Here is a 15,969-nt window from a genome sequence, read left to right as displayed (position 1 = left end):
GGGCGGGTGGGCGACGGGGCGGAGCCGCGCCGAGGCGTGTTAGGTGTGGACCAATGAACTGTGGCGGAGGCAGCCGAGGGGCGGGGCCCAGGGGCGGGCGGAGCCGGGTTGGGCCTGGGCGGCGGGGCTGTCTCTAGCTGCGGTCCCGCCCCTCCCGTCCGGCCGCCGCCGCCGCCGCCGCCGCCACCGCCGCCTGGGGGTTGGTTGAGGCGGACGGTGGGGTCCCGGCCGGAGTGTGGCGCCGCCGCTGCGCATAGGCAAAGCGGGCAGGTGAGTGCGGACCTCTGGCTCCCGCGTGCGGCCCGCGGGCTGAAGAGACGGGGTTCCGTCGCTTCTGACGCCGTGAGGCCGGCCGAGCGGGCTCCGAGGTCCGGTGGTCGGCCGCGGCCGAGATCTCAGGGCCTGGGAGGCTGCGGGCTCTGAGGCCCGGCAGGCCTGTGCCCTGAGGGACTCGCGAGCGTCCGTAGCTTCCCTCAGGCACTGGGACGGGGGCAGGCGGCAGGTGCAGGGTGCGGCCTGGGCGCGGCCTGGGCGCCGCCCTCGGGTGCGGCCGGGGCCCGGAGCGCGCGCGGGGCGCTGGGACTGCGTGCGGCGGGCTGCAGCCTTGGTTTCCTTCCTCTGGCGACGGGCGCACGCGGCTTGGGGCCGAGGCGCCTCTCTCTGCAGCTCTCTGTTGCCCACTGGGAGCCCGGCCCCCGCGCCTTGTCCTCCACTGCCCGCTCGCAAAGGCAGGCGTAGAAAATAGGTCATGTTTCTTCCCACGCGCCCCTGGCCGAGGTCCACACGCGACGAGCGCTCTGCGAGAGAGAAGCATTTAGTGCTCTTGGAGTTTGCCATTCCGATCTTCAACTCTTCCTTCTCGCGGCTGCAGCCTGGAGATGCGACTCTCCTTCTCTCTGGTCGCCACTCTTGGAGAAGGAGCTGATTAGTGACGTGCGCCACTGGCTGCGAGGGGCCTCACCCCCGCCGCGTCGTGTCAGGAGAGGACGTTGGTGCGTTTCAGAAGAGTGCACGCATTGAGGATGACTTGGGGCATGCTGTAATCCATTTCTCAACGAACATGGTGTTGTAACCGAAGTAAACACACTTGAACTGGATGCTGACAGTCATTTTGCCTTGCAGACTCTCAGAAGATTTGAGGTTTTAGTGATGTATGGAACAGAACTGCATCTAGGAAGGCTGAGGCGGGGCAATCATGAGTTTCAGGTCTGCCAGAGCTACATAGGGAAACCCTTTTGAAAACACACTAAAACTAAAACCAAAGTTGGATACTCAAAGTGTGGATTTTTCATATATAAGTGATACTGTCCCCATTTTTCCTTTCAAAAGCGGTGCCGATTTTAAAATGAGTTTTAAACAGTGATAGTCTTGGGAAGTTTTAAGTGAGTGCACCTGTAAAATACAGCAGTATAAGAGGACATTTCCAATCCTAGTTAAAAAGTTTGTCTAGACTCACTGGATCCATTATATTACCTACATTTTGTATGTGGATTCCTACCTGTAGAGACTCACTTTATAGATGGGTCTCTGGAGCACTGTGATTGATATTTTGGTGGTATTCCAGCCATTTGAATTTTTTTTCTAGGACTTAAGAAAATAGACTTGAAAGCCAAGTTCTGAAAAGCTACAGAGAAAAAAATCTTGCTGGGACTCTAAACAACCTTGGTCTTTATTCCCCTAACCCTCTTTTCTGCTGTGGGTTCCTTTCTCTTGCTTGAGATCTTACTAATATCTGGAAATGCAACTCCAGTTCCCTCAGAGGGAAGTAATTGCTGCTTCTCCCCCCTCTTTCACTGTTCAAACATCTCAGTGAAGTTTTGCTGGACTTGAAGATCCAAACATTACGCTGATGTGGGCTCTAGCAATGAGAGTTTCTGTTCCTTTTCTGTTTATAAATGTCCAGTAAAATTCTCACTGAAATGCTGTTATCTGGGCCTTGTGGCATAGCTAACAATAGCCCCAGCTACTCAGAGGCCTGAGGCAGGAGGATCTTAGGTTCAAAGCTAGCCTAGAGCATGTGAGAGACCCTGTCTGGCTGGGGATCTGGTTCAGTGTTAGTGTTTGCTTATTTCGTGAGAAGGCTTGAGCTCTATCTTCAGTACTGCACCTGCACATGTCGTTGACTGTCTTTTTTATGTGATGCATATTTAGGCCAGATTTAAAGAGGATTAAACCATTTCTTTAGAAGCCATGTGGTCATAAGGCAAACAGGAGGTTATATTCAGTTTTTGGTGGTGGTTGTTCTGTAAGGCAACCACTAGAAAACTTTTTATGTTCAGCACTGTGGTGAACAGTCAGCAACCTTCTGCGTCTTGATTACACCTAGAAGAGAATGTTCACGATGACAGTGCTGAACAAAGTAGCACCGGGAGTAGGTTTGCTTTTAGTAAATCTAGTGGAGTCGCCCCAATCCACAGAGGATGGCCCTACCTACCCCTACCAGCTTCAGACTTTGTATGCAGTGAGGAAGTTATATGTGTCTAACTTGCACACTAACCTCTCAAGGTTCCCAGTTGTCTGTACATTACTTCCAATATTTATTACAATGTTTCTGCCCGCAAGTAGTTGTCATACTGTGTCCTTCAGGAGTAGTCACCAGAAAAGGTTTGGATATGTTCAGTGATGGTGAACTTACCTATTTCCCTCTGCTGGTGGCTGAATCTGCAATGGAATGTCGGACAAGGGAGTAGCGAATTGATGCTGTGTGGATGGAATGTTGGGAAAACCGTGTGTGAAATACACTATGGCTTCTGCAAGCAGGGTGAGGCTTTCCAAGTTTCTGAACTGTTTTAGTTACAAAGTCTGTCTCCGTTTGACTCAGAAGTAGAGGCTAGAAATACATTTGTTGTGTGTAGTTTGCTAGAAGGTTCCCTGTCTTTAGAAAGTGGTGGCCTGCTCTTGGCTATAGAGCACACAAATCTCAGTGTGTTTCTTCCTCTCAGACCAAAATCCTGGGAATAAAGGTAAGCTGTGATGTTCTAAAGAAGCAGAGGAGCCATTTATTACACTTGGGCTATTTTAGCATAATAGTGAATCTGGTGTTCCCTTGCTCTTTGGGATTTGCTGTGGCCAGGTATTTGCTTTCTCAATTAGCTCATGATTTTTCACTCTTGTGTTTGGACTCACTTTCTGTTTAGAGAAGGATATTTGGAACTGTCGTGTGTCCTTTTATTTTTGCTATAGTGAGACCAATTCATTCTGACTTGTATTCAGCCACTTGAGATTATTAATTATAGAAAAGGTCTCTTATTTTTCAGCTTTTCTGGTTTGCACCTTTGCTGCCTTATTTCAAAAAAATTGATTTCTTCCATTGGTTTTCATTTTATCTCTTCCTTATCTTGTTCTTAAAACTGGAGTTATTAATCATTTGGAAATGAAAATATTAATTGTACAGTAATTTCTTTCTTGGTTAAACATCCTAACAACCTTTTGATTCTTTAAATTAGTTTTTTTTTTAATTAAAAAATTAGTCTGTATGCAATGAGCACTCACCTAAGTATGTATTCGTGGTCTCATGAAGGTTTAAAAAAAAAGGATTACCTAGAACTGGATTTACCACCAACAGATGTGGGTGTCAGGAGCCAAATGCAGGTCCTCTGGAAGAACGTGAAATGCTGTCGTCTAAGTAACCATCTCTCCAGCCCTTTAGTGATACACTTTCTTTTATAAAAACAAAACTTAATATATTAAAAGTCTTGTGAAGAAAAACCTTTAATTAGAAGAATATACAATAATAGGTTTTAGAAACAAACACATCATTAGACTATGCACAAAACAGGTATCAACAAGTTTCAATTGAAAAAAAAAGAAATAAAATTATGCATAAATTCAATATAAAAGACTTAGAATTTTTTTCTTTTCTTATTTAAAGTAGTTTCCCTTTTAGTAGAGACAAGGATTTTGCTGAAGTTAGGCCTTGAAGGGAAACTGCGTGATTTTTGATTACCAGGCCAAAGTGAATGTCTAACCTTTGGCAGGTCTCACCTCTGTAATGGGGTTAGGTAGGAGGGAGAGCAGATGAATAGATCTAGAAGAAATGTTCTGATAGTCGTAAAGAAATAGAGGTGGATAGAGGATACACATGACTGGATGTTTACAATAACGCTTTTATACACTTCTTTTTTCTTGACAAAAATTGTACATACCCAGAACTCAGTAATACTTGGTGTTTTAGGGGTACCACTGTCTATGATTCTGAGTTTCAGTTTCTTTTTGTAGTATTAGGATTGAGCCCTGGGCCTCCCAGTCAAGTGGTATAAATCCAAGGCCTTTAACAAAGCTCTTATTCTGAAGTACAGTCTTTAGTGGGTTGTGTTGTGTTGTCCTTGAACTTTTTGTCTGCTTATTTGTTTTTCAAGACAGGGTTTCTCTGTGTAACCCTGGCTGTCCTGGAACTCTCTGTAGAGTTTAAAGGTTGGCTTTAAACTCAGATCCACATGCCTTTGCTTCCCTAGCACTGGGATTAAAGGCATCTGCCACCATTGCCGGGTTGTTTTGAACTTTTGACCCTTTTGTTTCAAGTTCCCAAGCTGGATGACAGACACATGCCACTGAGTTCTCTTCTCCACCCATCTGCTTTCCCGGGACTTGCACTCTTCTTGTCTCAGTCTCCCATTACCGCTTTCCATTTTAAAGATTACAGGTCATTGGGGCATGATGTGGTCTTAAAGGCATTTACAATTAGGTTTAACAATTTCAATTTTAGAAAATAGGCCTGACTTCAGTGTCAACAGTTTTCTAAGAACAGGGAAGAGAAAGTGAGAATAAGAATGAAAAGTACTATTAAAGTTGCTTTTACTCTGAAGTATTTATTACTGACTAATGAAGTTTTTGTTTTGTTAATTACCATTGTTATGGTCATCTAATTGGCTTCCAAAATGTTTTGATCTGTAACAAGGATGTGAATTACAGAAATGGAAGTAAGATTTGTCTGAGTTGGGAGGTTTCTTTATACGTTTTATTCATGTCCCATATTTAACTGAGGTCATTCTTGCATACTTGGACAAAGAAAGCAAAAGAGTCTTATTCTGGAAAACGAAGAGAAAACCCTTACGTCCATATATTTTGCTACTGCAAGAATATGTTGCCTTTTTGAACATCAGGGATAGCAGTGATCGTGGCTGGTTTTGAGCCACCACATATGATTGCTTATCAATAAAACCCATGATTGAGAAGCACTCATGAAGCTTTGGCACCAGCTGAACTAATCATCTTATATAAATTAAATTTTCTAAGCAGCAGCTTTCTTATCTGTAAAGGGGTCATAATGATATTTGTTGCATCTGTGTGTAAGATGTTCACTTGAGTTCATGACAGTGTATGCCCAGACCATGCACTTAGGATGAGGACACTCCTGTTGGAAACTGCCACAATACATGGCAGAAACAATACGGCTTCAGCAGCCTAGAATACCACCCTGAAATTCGGAATTATTGCATTCACTTATATTCAGGTGTAGTGTAGCACACCTGTGTTACTGTAGACAAGTTTATGTGATGAATAGCATTTGATCTGCTCTCATCTTAAAGGCTATAATAGGGCTGGCTGTGTGTCCCATGAGACACTCAAGAAATATGCACAGGACAAGAGAATGGATTCTCTTGGCTTATCAACCACCTGGAATAACCTTACAAAAATTAATAAGATCTTGAGTTAAGTTCCAGTGGTACAGGAGTCCCACTGAAGTGTGACTCCCTCAAGTTGCCTCAGAAGGGCTTTTGCTGCCTTGCTCTCTGGAGGGCAGTGTACAGAGTTTGTTCACTTTTGAGAAGCTGGGAAGGGTGGCATGCAATAAACCTGGAAAAGGAGAACATGGAAGCCATCTTCACAGAATTTGGACAGGTCACAGAGGAGTAGCTCCCAAGTAAGAGACTGCTTCAGAAGTGGGCAGGCAGGACTGATGGCCATTAGTAGCCTGCCATGATCAGAGGAGTCCAAGACTGAGTGGAATGCTTTAGGTTGTGGATTTGTTAGCCAGCCACATGTTTTCAGACTGGAATCAGGTGGTAGATAGTGACGCATTGACAGTTGATGGTGACATAATGTTGCGCCAAAGGGTTTACAGAATCATCTCACTGGGTCTTCCAGTTCTGATGCTCCGTAATTTTAGAATCTAGAATCTCATTTTGGAGCGTAAGTAGTTTCAAGGAGACTTAGCAGGTTACAGCTGTCCTGTCACCATTTAACAAGGTCGTCTTTGTTTTAGAGAGAACTGTGATAGAAGTAAGTGGTTGTTTATGACACCTGACTCCTTTTCACTCCTTGCTTTATTATTATTTCTAGATGGTTGTTTTAAATAGGAGCCTCATGGGGACTGAATAGTCCCTTTATTTGAGGATGGTGTAGATGACAGAACATCGGTTTTTGAGGCAGCATATAGAAAAGAAAGGTAAAGCTAATCTCAACATGCAGGACTTGTCCTGGTGGCAGGGAGCAGAGTAGAAGACAGCCCAAGGTTTCGCTCAGGTCATGGCTTCTGAAGACATGCATGCATGGTTGTCAGCGATATCCTGGCAGGCTGGATTCAGGGGCTTACACTTAGCACAAGTTAGTCACATGGCCATTAGTTCTTTCATAGGTGTCAGTCACCTGCTCATTTAGATAATGGATTTTTACCAGAGAGGGTCATTTTTTGTCAATGACAAGTTTTTATAATTTTAACAGAGACAGACAGATTTAGGCTTTCTCCCAAAGGGTAATAGACACTCCATTGTGTCAGCCTGCTTGCCCAGTTGTCGTGATCTGGCTTGTCACTTGCAGGAAGAGATGGACACCTTTCTGTTTCTTCAGGTGCCTCAGTTTCTCAGCATGCTATTTCTCACTGAAGTTAAAGTAATTTGACCTGGACAGACAGAATCTAGAGCTTCAGGCTGATTGGTGTGTTCCCTCACATTAATGATGGCATTCAGACATACATGATGCCTGCTGTAGGGATGCAGTGGTTGTTGATGGTGGTATATGATGCCACCTCTGCTGCCTGCCATTAGGAGCTTGAGTTCAGGGTTCATCCACTCACTGTCAAGAAGATAAGAGTTAATCTCAGTGTGCTTATAATTTAACATCAGCTCAAAACCATTTGTGCAGAAAAACAACCAGCTGGTTTGAAATCTAGAGTTATTCTTTAAATTTCTGGAAAAATAGTCAATATTTTTGTTGAATTCTCAAGTTAGTCTGCATATACGATAGTACAAATTATTCTATAAAGAGATCTGTGTTTGTGTTGGTACTTAGGTAGCTACTGAGTCAAAATCTGTTCTTGGAACTGCTTGCCTGCCTTGGCTTCTTGATTCCTTTGAGTCTATGGCATATAGCTCTTCCATTGATTCCAGTGTGTTGTGCCAGTTGGTGGGTACCTGTTGCAGTAAATATTAAAAAGTGGCTTAACCTCTTATCCTGCAGTTTGCCGCCTCCCGAGGTATTTGGCACCACGGGGATCTCGGCCTTGGCGCTCTATGCAACCTCTAAGAACTCAGGTGTGGTTCCCCCACCACCCCTGTTGCTTCTGTCCCAGTGTTCCTTTCCTCTACCGCCCAGTACAAACATGACTCACATCCATTAACTTATCAAACAGGTTTATATGTTAAATTCTCAATCCACAAACCCTCTACACAATAAGCTCACAACCATCGGATAAAGATACAAACTGCCCATCCAGAAAAGACAAATTAGACTCATAGAAACCCTTAGAAATAATCTTAACCTCATCAAGCTAGAGATGTGCCGAGAGAAACATGTTAACTTCCATCCTTTCCTCCGTCTACTTCTGCCTACTGCCTCTTCTGCTTTCCTAGACCTTTCCTCGCCTATCTCTGCTGTACAAGCATGCATCACCTTAACAAAAACCTACAGGTAGCCACACTGGTGTAAGTTATTGTGGCATAGCATGCTGGGCCAAGCCCAAATATGCCCCTGATAACTGTCAGTTTCAGTTCACCTGACACCATGTGAAGCACCTTGTCAGTGCTGATTTGGGGACAGAAAATGTTGCCCTGCACCTTTTTTCCAATCTGTTCTGCGTGGACTTTCATGGTGATGTTTGAGTCTCATGGTCTACACAGTAGTTAGTGAAATGGGAAAGGATATGCTTCTTGTTCTTGTACACATTCGCTGGCTTTACCCTCTCAGGTGCATTTACAGCTGGAAGCTTAGAGCAGGAGGAAGCACATGAACAGAACCTCCTTCAGAAGGTCCAGCAGCGAAGTTGGGTCAGTGCAAACTACATTGAAAAGCGGATGATGCTGGGTCTGAGTCAGGTTTCTGGGACAAATTGTCATACAAGTACTATCAAAAATGTTTATTCTAGTTGTACTTAATTCAAAGCAGCATTTTCAGGAAGAACTTAAAGTACAAATTTGTATCCTTTCCATTTTAATTATGAATGCAAGTCAATGTATGCAACTGAATGTCATCCATTAGTATATATGAGATGTGCTGTGTAAAAATGAGTTAAGTATTTAGCCCCGACCCTGTCACTTCCTCTTTAGCCATGGCCCCCAAAGTATGGTCTATTTAGTTGTCTGTATAGATTAGAATGGGAAATACTTCAATAGTGAAAGTTGTCAGTAGTCACAGTTGAACCTACTTGCCAGTTAGTATGCAGTTTAATGGTTATGGCGTTTGTTTCTCTGTCTGTTACGTAGGGAGATGGGCTTGCTGAGTAGCTTGTGCTGATTTAAAAGGGCCAGGCTTGAGGATCCTGTACCTTTACAAACTTCTGGGTGGTGAGTGGAGACAGGTGGGGAGACTTAGAGTAAGGCTTGCTTCGGTAGTTGCCTCCTGAGAGTGAAACTGCTGGTTTCCCCAGCAACCTTTCCTTCCGTCCATCCTTTGTCTAAACTACTACTCACTGTTGCGGTTGCTGTTTAGGTCTCACTTCTGCTTCCTCCATGATAGACGCTGTTTCAGTCCAACTTGAGGGGAGAATACCTTTCACTTACCCTTGTACTATACAGCTGACATTTCTAATGAGAGCAAGGGGGAAAGGGACAGAGAAAGAGTGGGAGCATAGGTGCTTAATTTAGTATATGCTTACATGGATATGTAGAACGAAGATTAGTAATAAATATTTTGAGTAGTTATACACCCCGCCCCTCCACACACACAGAGTGTTAAAGATGTACTTGGTACCCCTCTGACAGCTTTGTTTGAAAGTTGGAAACAGACTGAACCATTTGTGGAGCAAAGTTTGAATCATAAGTGTGAAGTCTGAGTAATCATTTCAAATCCACAAGGTTAGGGAAATCACACAGCATAGATGAGTTTTGTTAGTGAAAACTGTCAAAGAAGAATTGGATTTAGGAAACTCAATCATCCTTCCTAAACTGTACTTCCCTCCTTGCCCTGTCATTAGTTACGTAGGCATTTGGAGAATTACCTATGCTACTTTGCTTTGGGTCTGACTTATTTTCTGGCCTCAACTCTGAGACCTAAAGACTTTCCCTGGTTTTGTTGTCCTTCATATTAATCACTATTAGCTACCCAGGGAGGCAGGGGAGAGCTTGTGTATTCAAGTGCCTTGATGTCAGAGTCAGCCTGGATGGTGCAACTGATCCTGGCTTCAGGCTGGGGTCTGCTGCTTGGTGGCTCTGGTCTCTTGGCCAAGTCACAGCACTCTCTAAGCTTCCTAACAGCTAGAGTCTTCAGTATCAACTGATGGCTGTGCTTACTGGTCTGTGCTGGCCACATGGACAAATGCTTGTGGCCCTTGTAGCAAGTACTGCCTTTCCCCCTGAGCTTCTAGCTTGGTTATAGCTCTTCCTTTGGTACCAGAAACAAATAATATCCTGCTTTGCTTTCTTCAAAGAAACTAAAACCACATTCACACACAAAAATGTGAATGTATTTTCAGAAGTCTTTCTGTACAGGTACATTGGTCAAACCCACCCTGTATAAATATATATTTTTTTACTTTAAGAATTGTCCTCATCCTTCAGTAGAACTCATTAAACATGAAGTCATTGTTTCATTCTGACTGTTTGTATGGTTTGGATATGATGTGCTCTTGCAAATGCTTTTTGTGTTCAAGGTTTGTCAAAAAGTAATGGATCCTGAGGGCTCTGGCCTCAGTAGTGGAATCGGTGTGCAGATTCTGAGCACTCTGGGAGCCCTAAGGCTGAGAACTGTGAAAACTTATCTTTTGGGTGACCCAACTTAGAATCCTGTGGTGTTCTGTTGGGGCTCAGATAGTTAGTTACTCTTTCCTTCTGTAAGTGGAGATTCTGTATGGACCAGGACTGATTGCTTCCTGTCTCTTAGACACTGCAGGACTGTAGGAGGGAAGCAGTCCAAAGAGACAAGAGACCAAATCCTAAGATAAACCAAGTCCTTATCATCTGGTAATGACCTTTCCTCACTCACTTTCATAAGAGTTAGAGCTGCAAGAAAGAGCTTAGAATTCCCTAAGGCTACTGTGGACAGTTTTTGCAGGGCCTCAAAGTATGTGGGAAACTACCAGAAGCCTAGACAAGATATGGCTGTGTTCCAAAACACAGCCCGACCCACGGAGCTAAGCAGTGTAAAGGATAAATAGAATGAAGCCAAGCAGGTAGAGTAGGGTGAGACAGTTCATCCTTCTAAGGGTGAAATTACTGGGAGGTCAGGTGTTAACTTTGAGCTGTGGATAGACTTTAAGTTGAGCAAAAGAAACCCAGATGGTATATAAATAAGACTGTGTATGTAAAGTTTTAGAAGAGGAAACTAACTGATCAAGGGGAATAGAAAGAAGGTAAACTAGTTGCTTCTGGAGATGCCCGTGGACTGAAAAGTGCCTGGTGGATGGTAGGGGTGCACCGGATGGGCTCCTTACTTTACTGAAAGTGGAAACTGTGTGGCATATGGATAAGCCAATGAACCTGTGTACTGTCCAACTGTGGAGTCAGGGAGAGAGAGAGAGAGAGAGAGAGAGAGAGAGAGAGAGAGAGAGAGAGAGAGAGAGAGAGAGAGAGAGCGCAAAAACACAGACACAAACACACTTCCAAAGGTTAGATTACTGATGGAGTTTTCAAGTTTTGTCTTTAATACATTGTGTCTATTAACTGTTTCTGGAAGCTGGCCATTTTTGGACTTAACTATTTGTATTTTTGGACTTAGCTGTATAACAGTTACTGCCAAAGAACTCTATGGTGCGTTCACATAACTGTGACGTAATTAATGTCTTTCACACAGAATAGGCATTTAACATTTTCTGTATATCTCCACACTTGGGCAGCAGCTCTAGGATCATAGGTTTACCCCAGTGGAACTATGAGGATGCTTCCTTGACACCTCAGTGTAGTATCTGCTGTGGAGCAACTGCTCCGTGCTGAGGTCTGAGCTGTGGGATTGGGCTTAGGAATATAAATAAGATATAAAGAGTTCCCTCGAGGAGCCTGGTGTCTGGGACAAGATGGAGAGGAGTGGGCTTTGCATTAGTCTTGTACCACAGTAATTGAAGAACATTCAAGAAATTGTAGGGGTGTGAAGGACAGAAAACTCTGACTGGGAACACTGGAAAAGCTTTCAGGGGATACCTGGATAGGAGCTTGAGAGGAAGCAGCTAATGAACAAGTGACTGAGGTGTTGGGTGAGGACTGGCAGAGAAGAGGTGGAGGGATGTATTCAAAACTGTACAGGTAATCTATGCTAGGACTGAGAGCCTCTGGGATAGCTGGCCCATCAGGTGCTGTGGAATAGACAGAGTAGTAGGAGGAAGAGTTGGTTTAGTAACAGAGGGGTTTGGTCAGGGAGAGCGACAGACTATTATTGTCAGAGTCTAAGCAGGAGGTATGTAGAACGAGGTTGCTGGAGATGCTCAGGTGTGAGTCAGGTGGTGACTGGCTGGGGATGTTTTGGGATATATTTAACCATTATTTAACCCTGTTAGTCTGGGAGAACGTTCAAGCTCTTTTGACCCTTAAATACCATGTGCTTCCTGGTATATAAATGGAGGCAATGTGGGAGTGGTGCTCAGTTTAGGTTGTAGCTTAAATTTCTTATGTGTTAGGTGACCTTGGACAGAGAAAGGATGTGATCAACTAGATTGTGCCTGATAGAGGTCAGACACCGAATAGGGAGGTTGCTGTGGCTGCTTGAATAAATTCTTGGAGGTAGGCTAATACCTAGGAACTGGGAAGTTGAGGGACAGAAGATCTAGTAAGTAAAGCCTGTTTACAGTCCTGGCATGGTCAAACCACTTGGGGAGGAGCAGCATGCTTTTGTTGGCCATTCCTGTTGAGAGCAGAAGGGTCTGAAAGCTCTTGCTCACAGTGCTGATCTTGAGTTCTTCAGAGACTCACAGGATTGCAGGTCTTGACAATAGGACTGGAACCAGAGGCCACTTGCATATCACCATGTGTGCTTCTGCAGTTTTACTTGTAGGCCAACAGGTCTGCTATATTTGGAAGTAAGATTAAAAAGTTACTACTACTGGGAACCTTGGTGGCTTTCATTTGCAGGCTGAGTTCTGTGGCTCACTGTAGATGCCTCCATGGACCTGGGTGGGCTGGATTCCCAGAGAAAGGCTTGATGCTCTGTCCAGCCTGTGTCCTTGTTCTTGTTGAGTGCCAGTGATGATGGAGAGGGAGCACCTGTCTCCCTTCTGGGACTCACAGGGGGAAGTGCTTGAACTCCTGCCCCTGCCCAGCTTTTGACCTCAAAGTACTGGTGCCCTTGTATCCAGGGTGACTGACACCCGTGCTTCACACCCTTTCACTAGATTTAAGGTAAGTCACATGTGATTTGATACATTAGATATGAAAGAGAAGATGGGCCTCTTTGTAATGAATGCTTCTCTCCCCCCCCCCCATTTTAGCACCTGCCTTATTTGTGTGGCTTTAGTGACAATGACATTAGTAGGTGAATCACATTCTAAACTATGTCCTATCACAGTTCTTCATAGTAGGCAGTCATTTCTTTCCCTTTTTGATGTTGCACATTAAACCCAGGCTGTGTTCTCCACCATTAAACTCCATGGCCACTATTACACCAATCCATCTATTTCTTTATTATAATAAGTGACCAAAGTAGGCATTGTGTCTTCCCTGAGAGTGGACTAAGTCATCATCCAGGGGCTCCATGAGTGGAGTATCACAGGGGTAGGCTGTGCTACCACAATGAGCTTCTTTCCTAAAAAGTTGGAAACACAAGTCCCCGGACTCAGCAAGGAGCTTACCTCTTCATTGGGCCTCCCTTGATTTGCTGACTTGCTTCACCAGGTTCCGCTTGTGAATGGCTGGAACCTTGCTTTCTTTAGACATATATGTCAGCTCCTCAAGGTCTTTACTCAAAGTGCCATTGTTATGTCCTTTGTCTCACTACCTCATTTGTCTGTGAGTGTCTTTGTCATTTCTCATATCTGCTGGCACAAGGTTCATGTGGTTAAAAGTGCATGTCTGACCAGAGATGAGAGGCCCTGTACAAGGCCAGGGTCTGCACGGTCTCTTGTCTTCAGTGTGTACACTTGCTTTTTAAAGCATTTTGGATTTTCTATGGAACAGAACATGGGCATTAGACTAGCTATCTAAAATGTGTATCTTGAGTGTTTGTGTGGGAGGACTAACTTATCACTATGGGAAGTGGTTGTTTTAAGGAGGAGTGACTGAGGATCTAGTTTCTGACTCTACCCCACTGTGTGTGTGTGGTATCATCCCCTAGTTGTCCTGCAGTAATGCATCAGTGTGCATTTTGAAACTACACAGCTGCAATGTTAGAGTACGATTTGCCTCTGCCCTGGTTTCATGGGTGAGAAGGGGTGCACTTTGTCTCCTGAGACTGCCATGCATGCTTCTCTTTCTGTTTGGAGGCTTCAGGTTATTTATACATTCTTCCCCCTTTAGAAAATTCAGGATATGAATTGAGGTAAGATCTTAGAATTGAAAGATAAAGGTGCCCCCGTGCCACATCTCATTTCTTGATTTTATTTTTTGATGCTATAACTTTCATTTCTTTGTCTTTTCTCTCTTTGTAGTCAGAAAATGGGTAAGAAGAGTCGAGTGAAAACTCAGAAATCAGGTACTGGGGCCACAGCCACCGTGTCACCAAAGGAAATCTTGAACCTGACAAGTGAGCTTTTGCAGAGTAAGTGTCCTGTTCTCTACCCCACCCCCACCCACCAGCTGTCCTTGCCACAAGAGGCAATGCTTTCGCTCCTCTGCAGGGGTTTGGGGCTCCCTGGGACAGGGCCTTCTGGACATTGCAGAGCTTCCCTCACCTCAGTCCCCTCTGCAAAGTGTGAGTACCTGTTTGGGCATGTAACTTTCCAGACCCATGGGCAAGAACAGGTTTCACTGCTCTTCAGCAGTGTGGCCTTGTACAAACTGCTGAGGCTCAGTGTCCATTAGCAAACACAGATCACTGTCTCCAGCCATTTGACAAGTACCAAATGGGATTTGGCATGTGAAGATGTATTGTGGCTATTAGCCCTAGGCAAGCCTATCATACCTCCCAGGGAGCCGTCCTCTTAGAACAGAATAGCTCACCTTTCTTCTCAGTGATTACATAAGTGTGTTTCTGGTTTTCATATACAGCCTGGGAGTTCCTAGTTTAAAATGAAGTGTTGTTGCCCACACTTTTTAAAGCAAAAATACTTCAATAATTTTGAGTTGTGGGTTCAAATTGGTGCTGCTGATGCCTTGGGCATAGCCATGATTTTTTTTTTTTTTTGGCCCCTATATTTAGGTTGACCTTTTCCCTTTCTGTTTAGGTTATATGACAGCTAAATCTCAAGTAAAAATAGAGCTTTTCTTAAAAAAATAGAAAGTAGCCAGTAGCCAGGCCACTGTGAGGTCCCTCCCTGTGTGCTTTGAGCTCTACTCGCTCTGCACCCCATCACTGTTTTCCCTCCCTCCTGCTGGAACACAGGCAGCTTTCACTCCTGCTTTGCAGTTATACAAGGCCTCAGTCAGCACTTGGTGCAGAAACACTGCTTAACCTAAGAAGTTAGGTGTCAGCATATAACCAGATCATGTTAATTATTTGCCACATGCTCTCTCCTTAGTGATGTGGGGGCAGTGGGTTTGGCAGGAGTATAGGAGAGAGACTGTCTTTAAACTATTGTTATACAAAAGAAGGCTGTGCTCCCAGGAGGCTGGCTGCCAGTGTGTTCCAGGATGACCAGCCCTGGCCCCTAGCAGGTGTTGGTTCTGCAGTTCAGCTTCTTCAGAAGTCTCTTAGCTTCTTTTCCAGCATGACTATGTCATGGTTGTGAAATGTTTATCAACTAATTGACCTTATGTTCAGTTTAGTGGGTTTCCTTAGGGAGCCATTGTTCTGTGGCTCAGCTAGAAAGGCACCATTACCATCTAGAAGAGGCCAGGGAAATATTTTTCAGTTGAGCTTTGCTTTCAGATTTTACTGTTTGCAGATGTATTCTGAGAAGAGTTACTAGAAGGGGTGGGAACACATATGGGGCTACTGGGCCGAAGTTAGGTGAGGGGCATACTTGGATATCAGCTCACTTGCATGCTTTGAAAAGTGTGTAGAGTATACCCATTTACTTTCTCTGCATGAACATATACTTACATGGCTAGAGTAGCTCTGTCCTTGAACACAAGTCAGGAACGAGATGGAAACCTTCCTTCTTTTGCAGACTAGTGGGTTAAAGTGGAGGAGGAGTTCTTACGCAGTGGTTTCACGTTACAGAATGTAGCAGTCCTGCACCCGGCCCAGGAAAAGAATGGGAAGAGTACACGCAGATCCGGGCTCTGGTTGAGAAAATACGAAAGAAGCAAAAAGGTAAAATTGTTGGAATGACACTGTGGGGAAGATGGACATAGGCTAGTGGGTTCTGAGTAGTAAAGCCTCAGGTGACAATGCCTGTCTATAGAAAAATGAGGCTGCCACCCAAAGAGTCCCCAGAAACTGTTGTCCACTTGAGTGACAAGAATAAGTGCTGAGCTCGGGGGGGGGGGGGGGGCATATTTTGCCCAGGGGATAAAATTACATGACTTTTATTTATTTTTATTTTATGGCATACGTTATGGGCTTTGTTAACTC

At 44.4% G+C, this 15,969-nt stretch overlaps 1 protein-coding gene across 2 annotated transcripts in view; it reads left to right on the top strand.

The window, feature by feature from the left end:
• Positions 1-143: 143 nt before the first annotated feature.
• Positions 144-15,969, top strand: part of SETD3 (SET domain containing 3, actin N3(tau)-histidine methyltransferase) — a 67,941-nt gene continuing 52,115 nt past the window's right edge. Inside the window, exons 1-3 of one of the 2 annotated variants that reach the window (XM_080936399.1) lie at positions 144-270; positions 13,943-14,052; positions 15,616-15,708. In XM_080936399.1, the coding sequence (XP_080792525.1) occupies positions 13,950-14,052; positions 15,616-15,708 (196 nt within the window). In that variant the 5' untranslated portion in view covers positions 144-270; positions 13,943-13,949. Of the gene's footprint in view, positions 271-13,942; positions 14,053-15,562; positions 15,709-15,969 lie in introns of those variants that run through there. The other variant, XM_080936400.1, reaches the window with a different exon arrangement.

This window comes from Micromys minutus (assembly GCF_963924665.1).
Source record: "Micromys minutus genome assembly, chromosome: 1".
Taxonomy (NCBI): domain Eukaryota; kingdom Metazoa; phylum Chordata; class Mammalia; order Rodentia; family Muridae; genus Micromys; species Micromys minutus.
The sequence above is the reverse complement of the archived record's forward strand: the minus strand, read 5'-3'. Positions and strand labels throughout refer to the sequence as shown.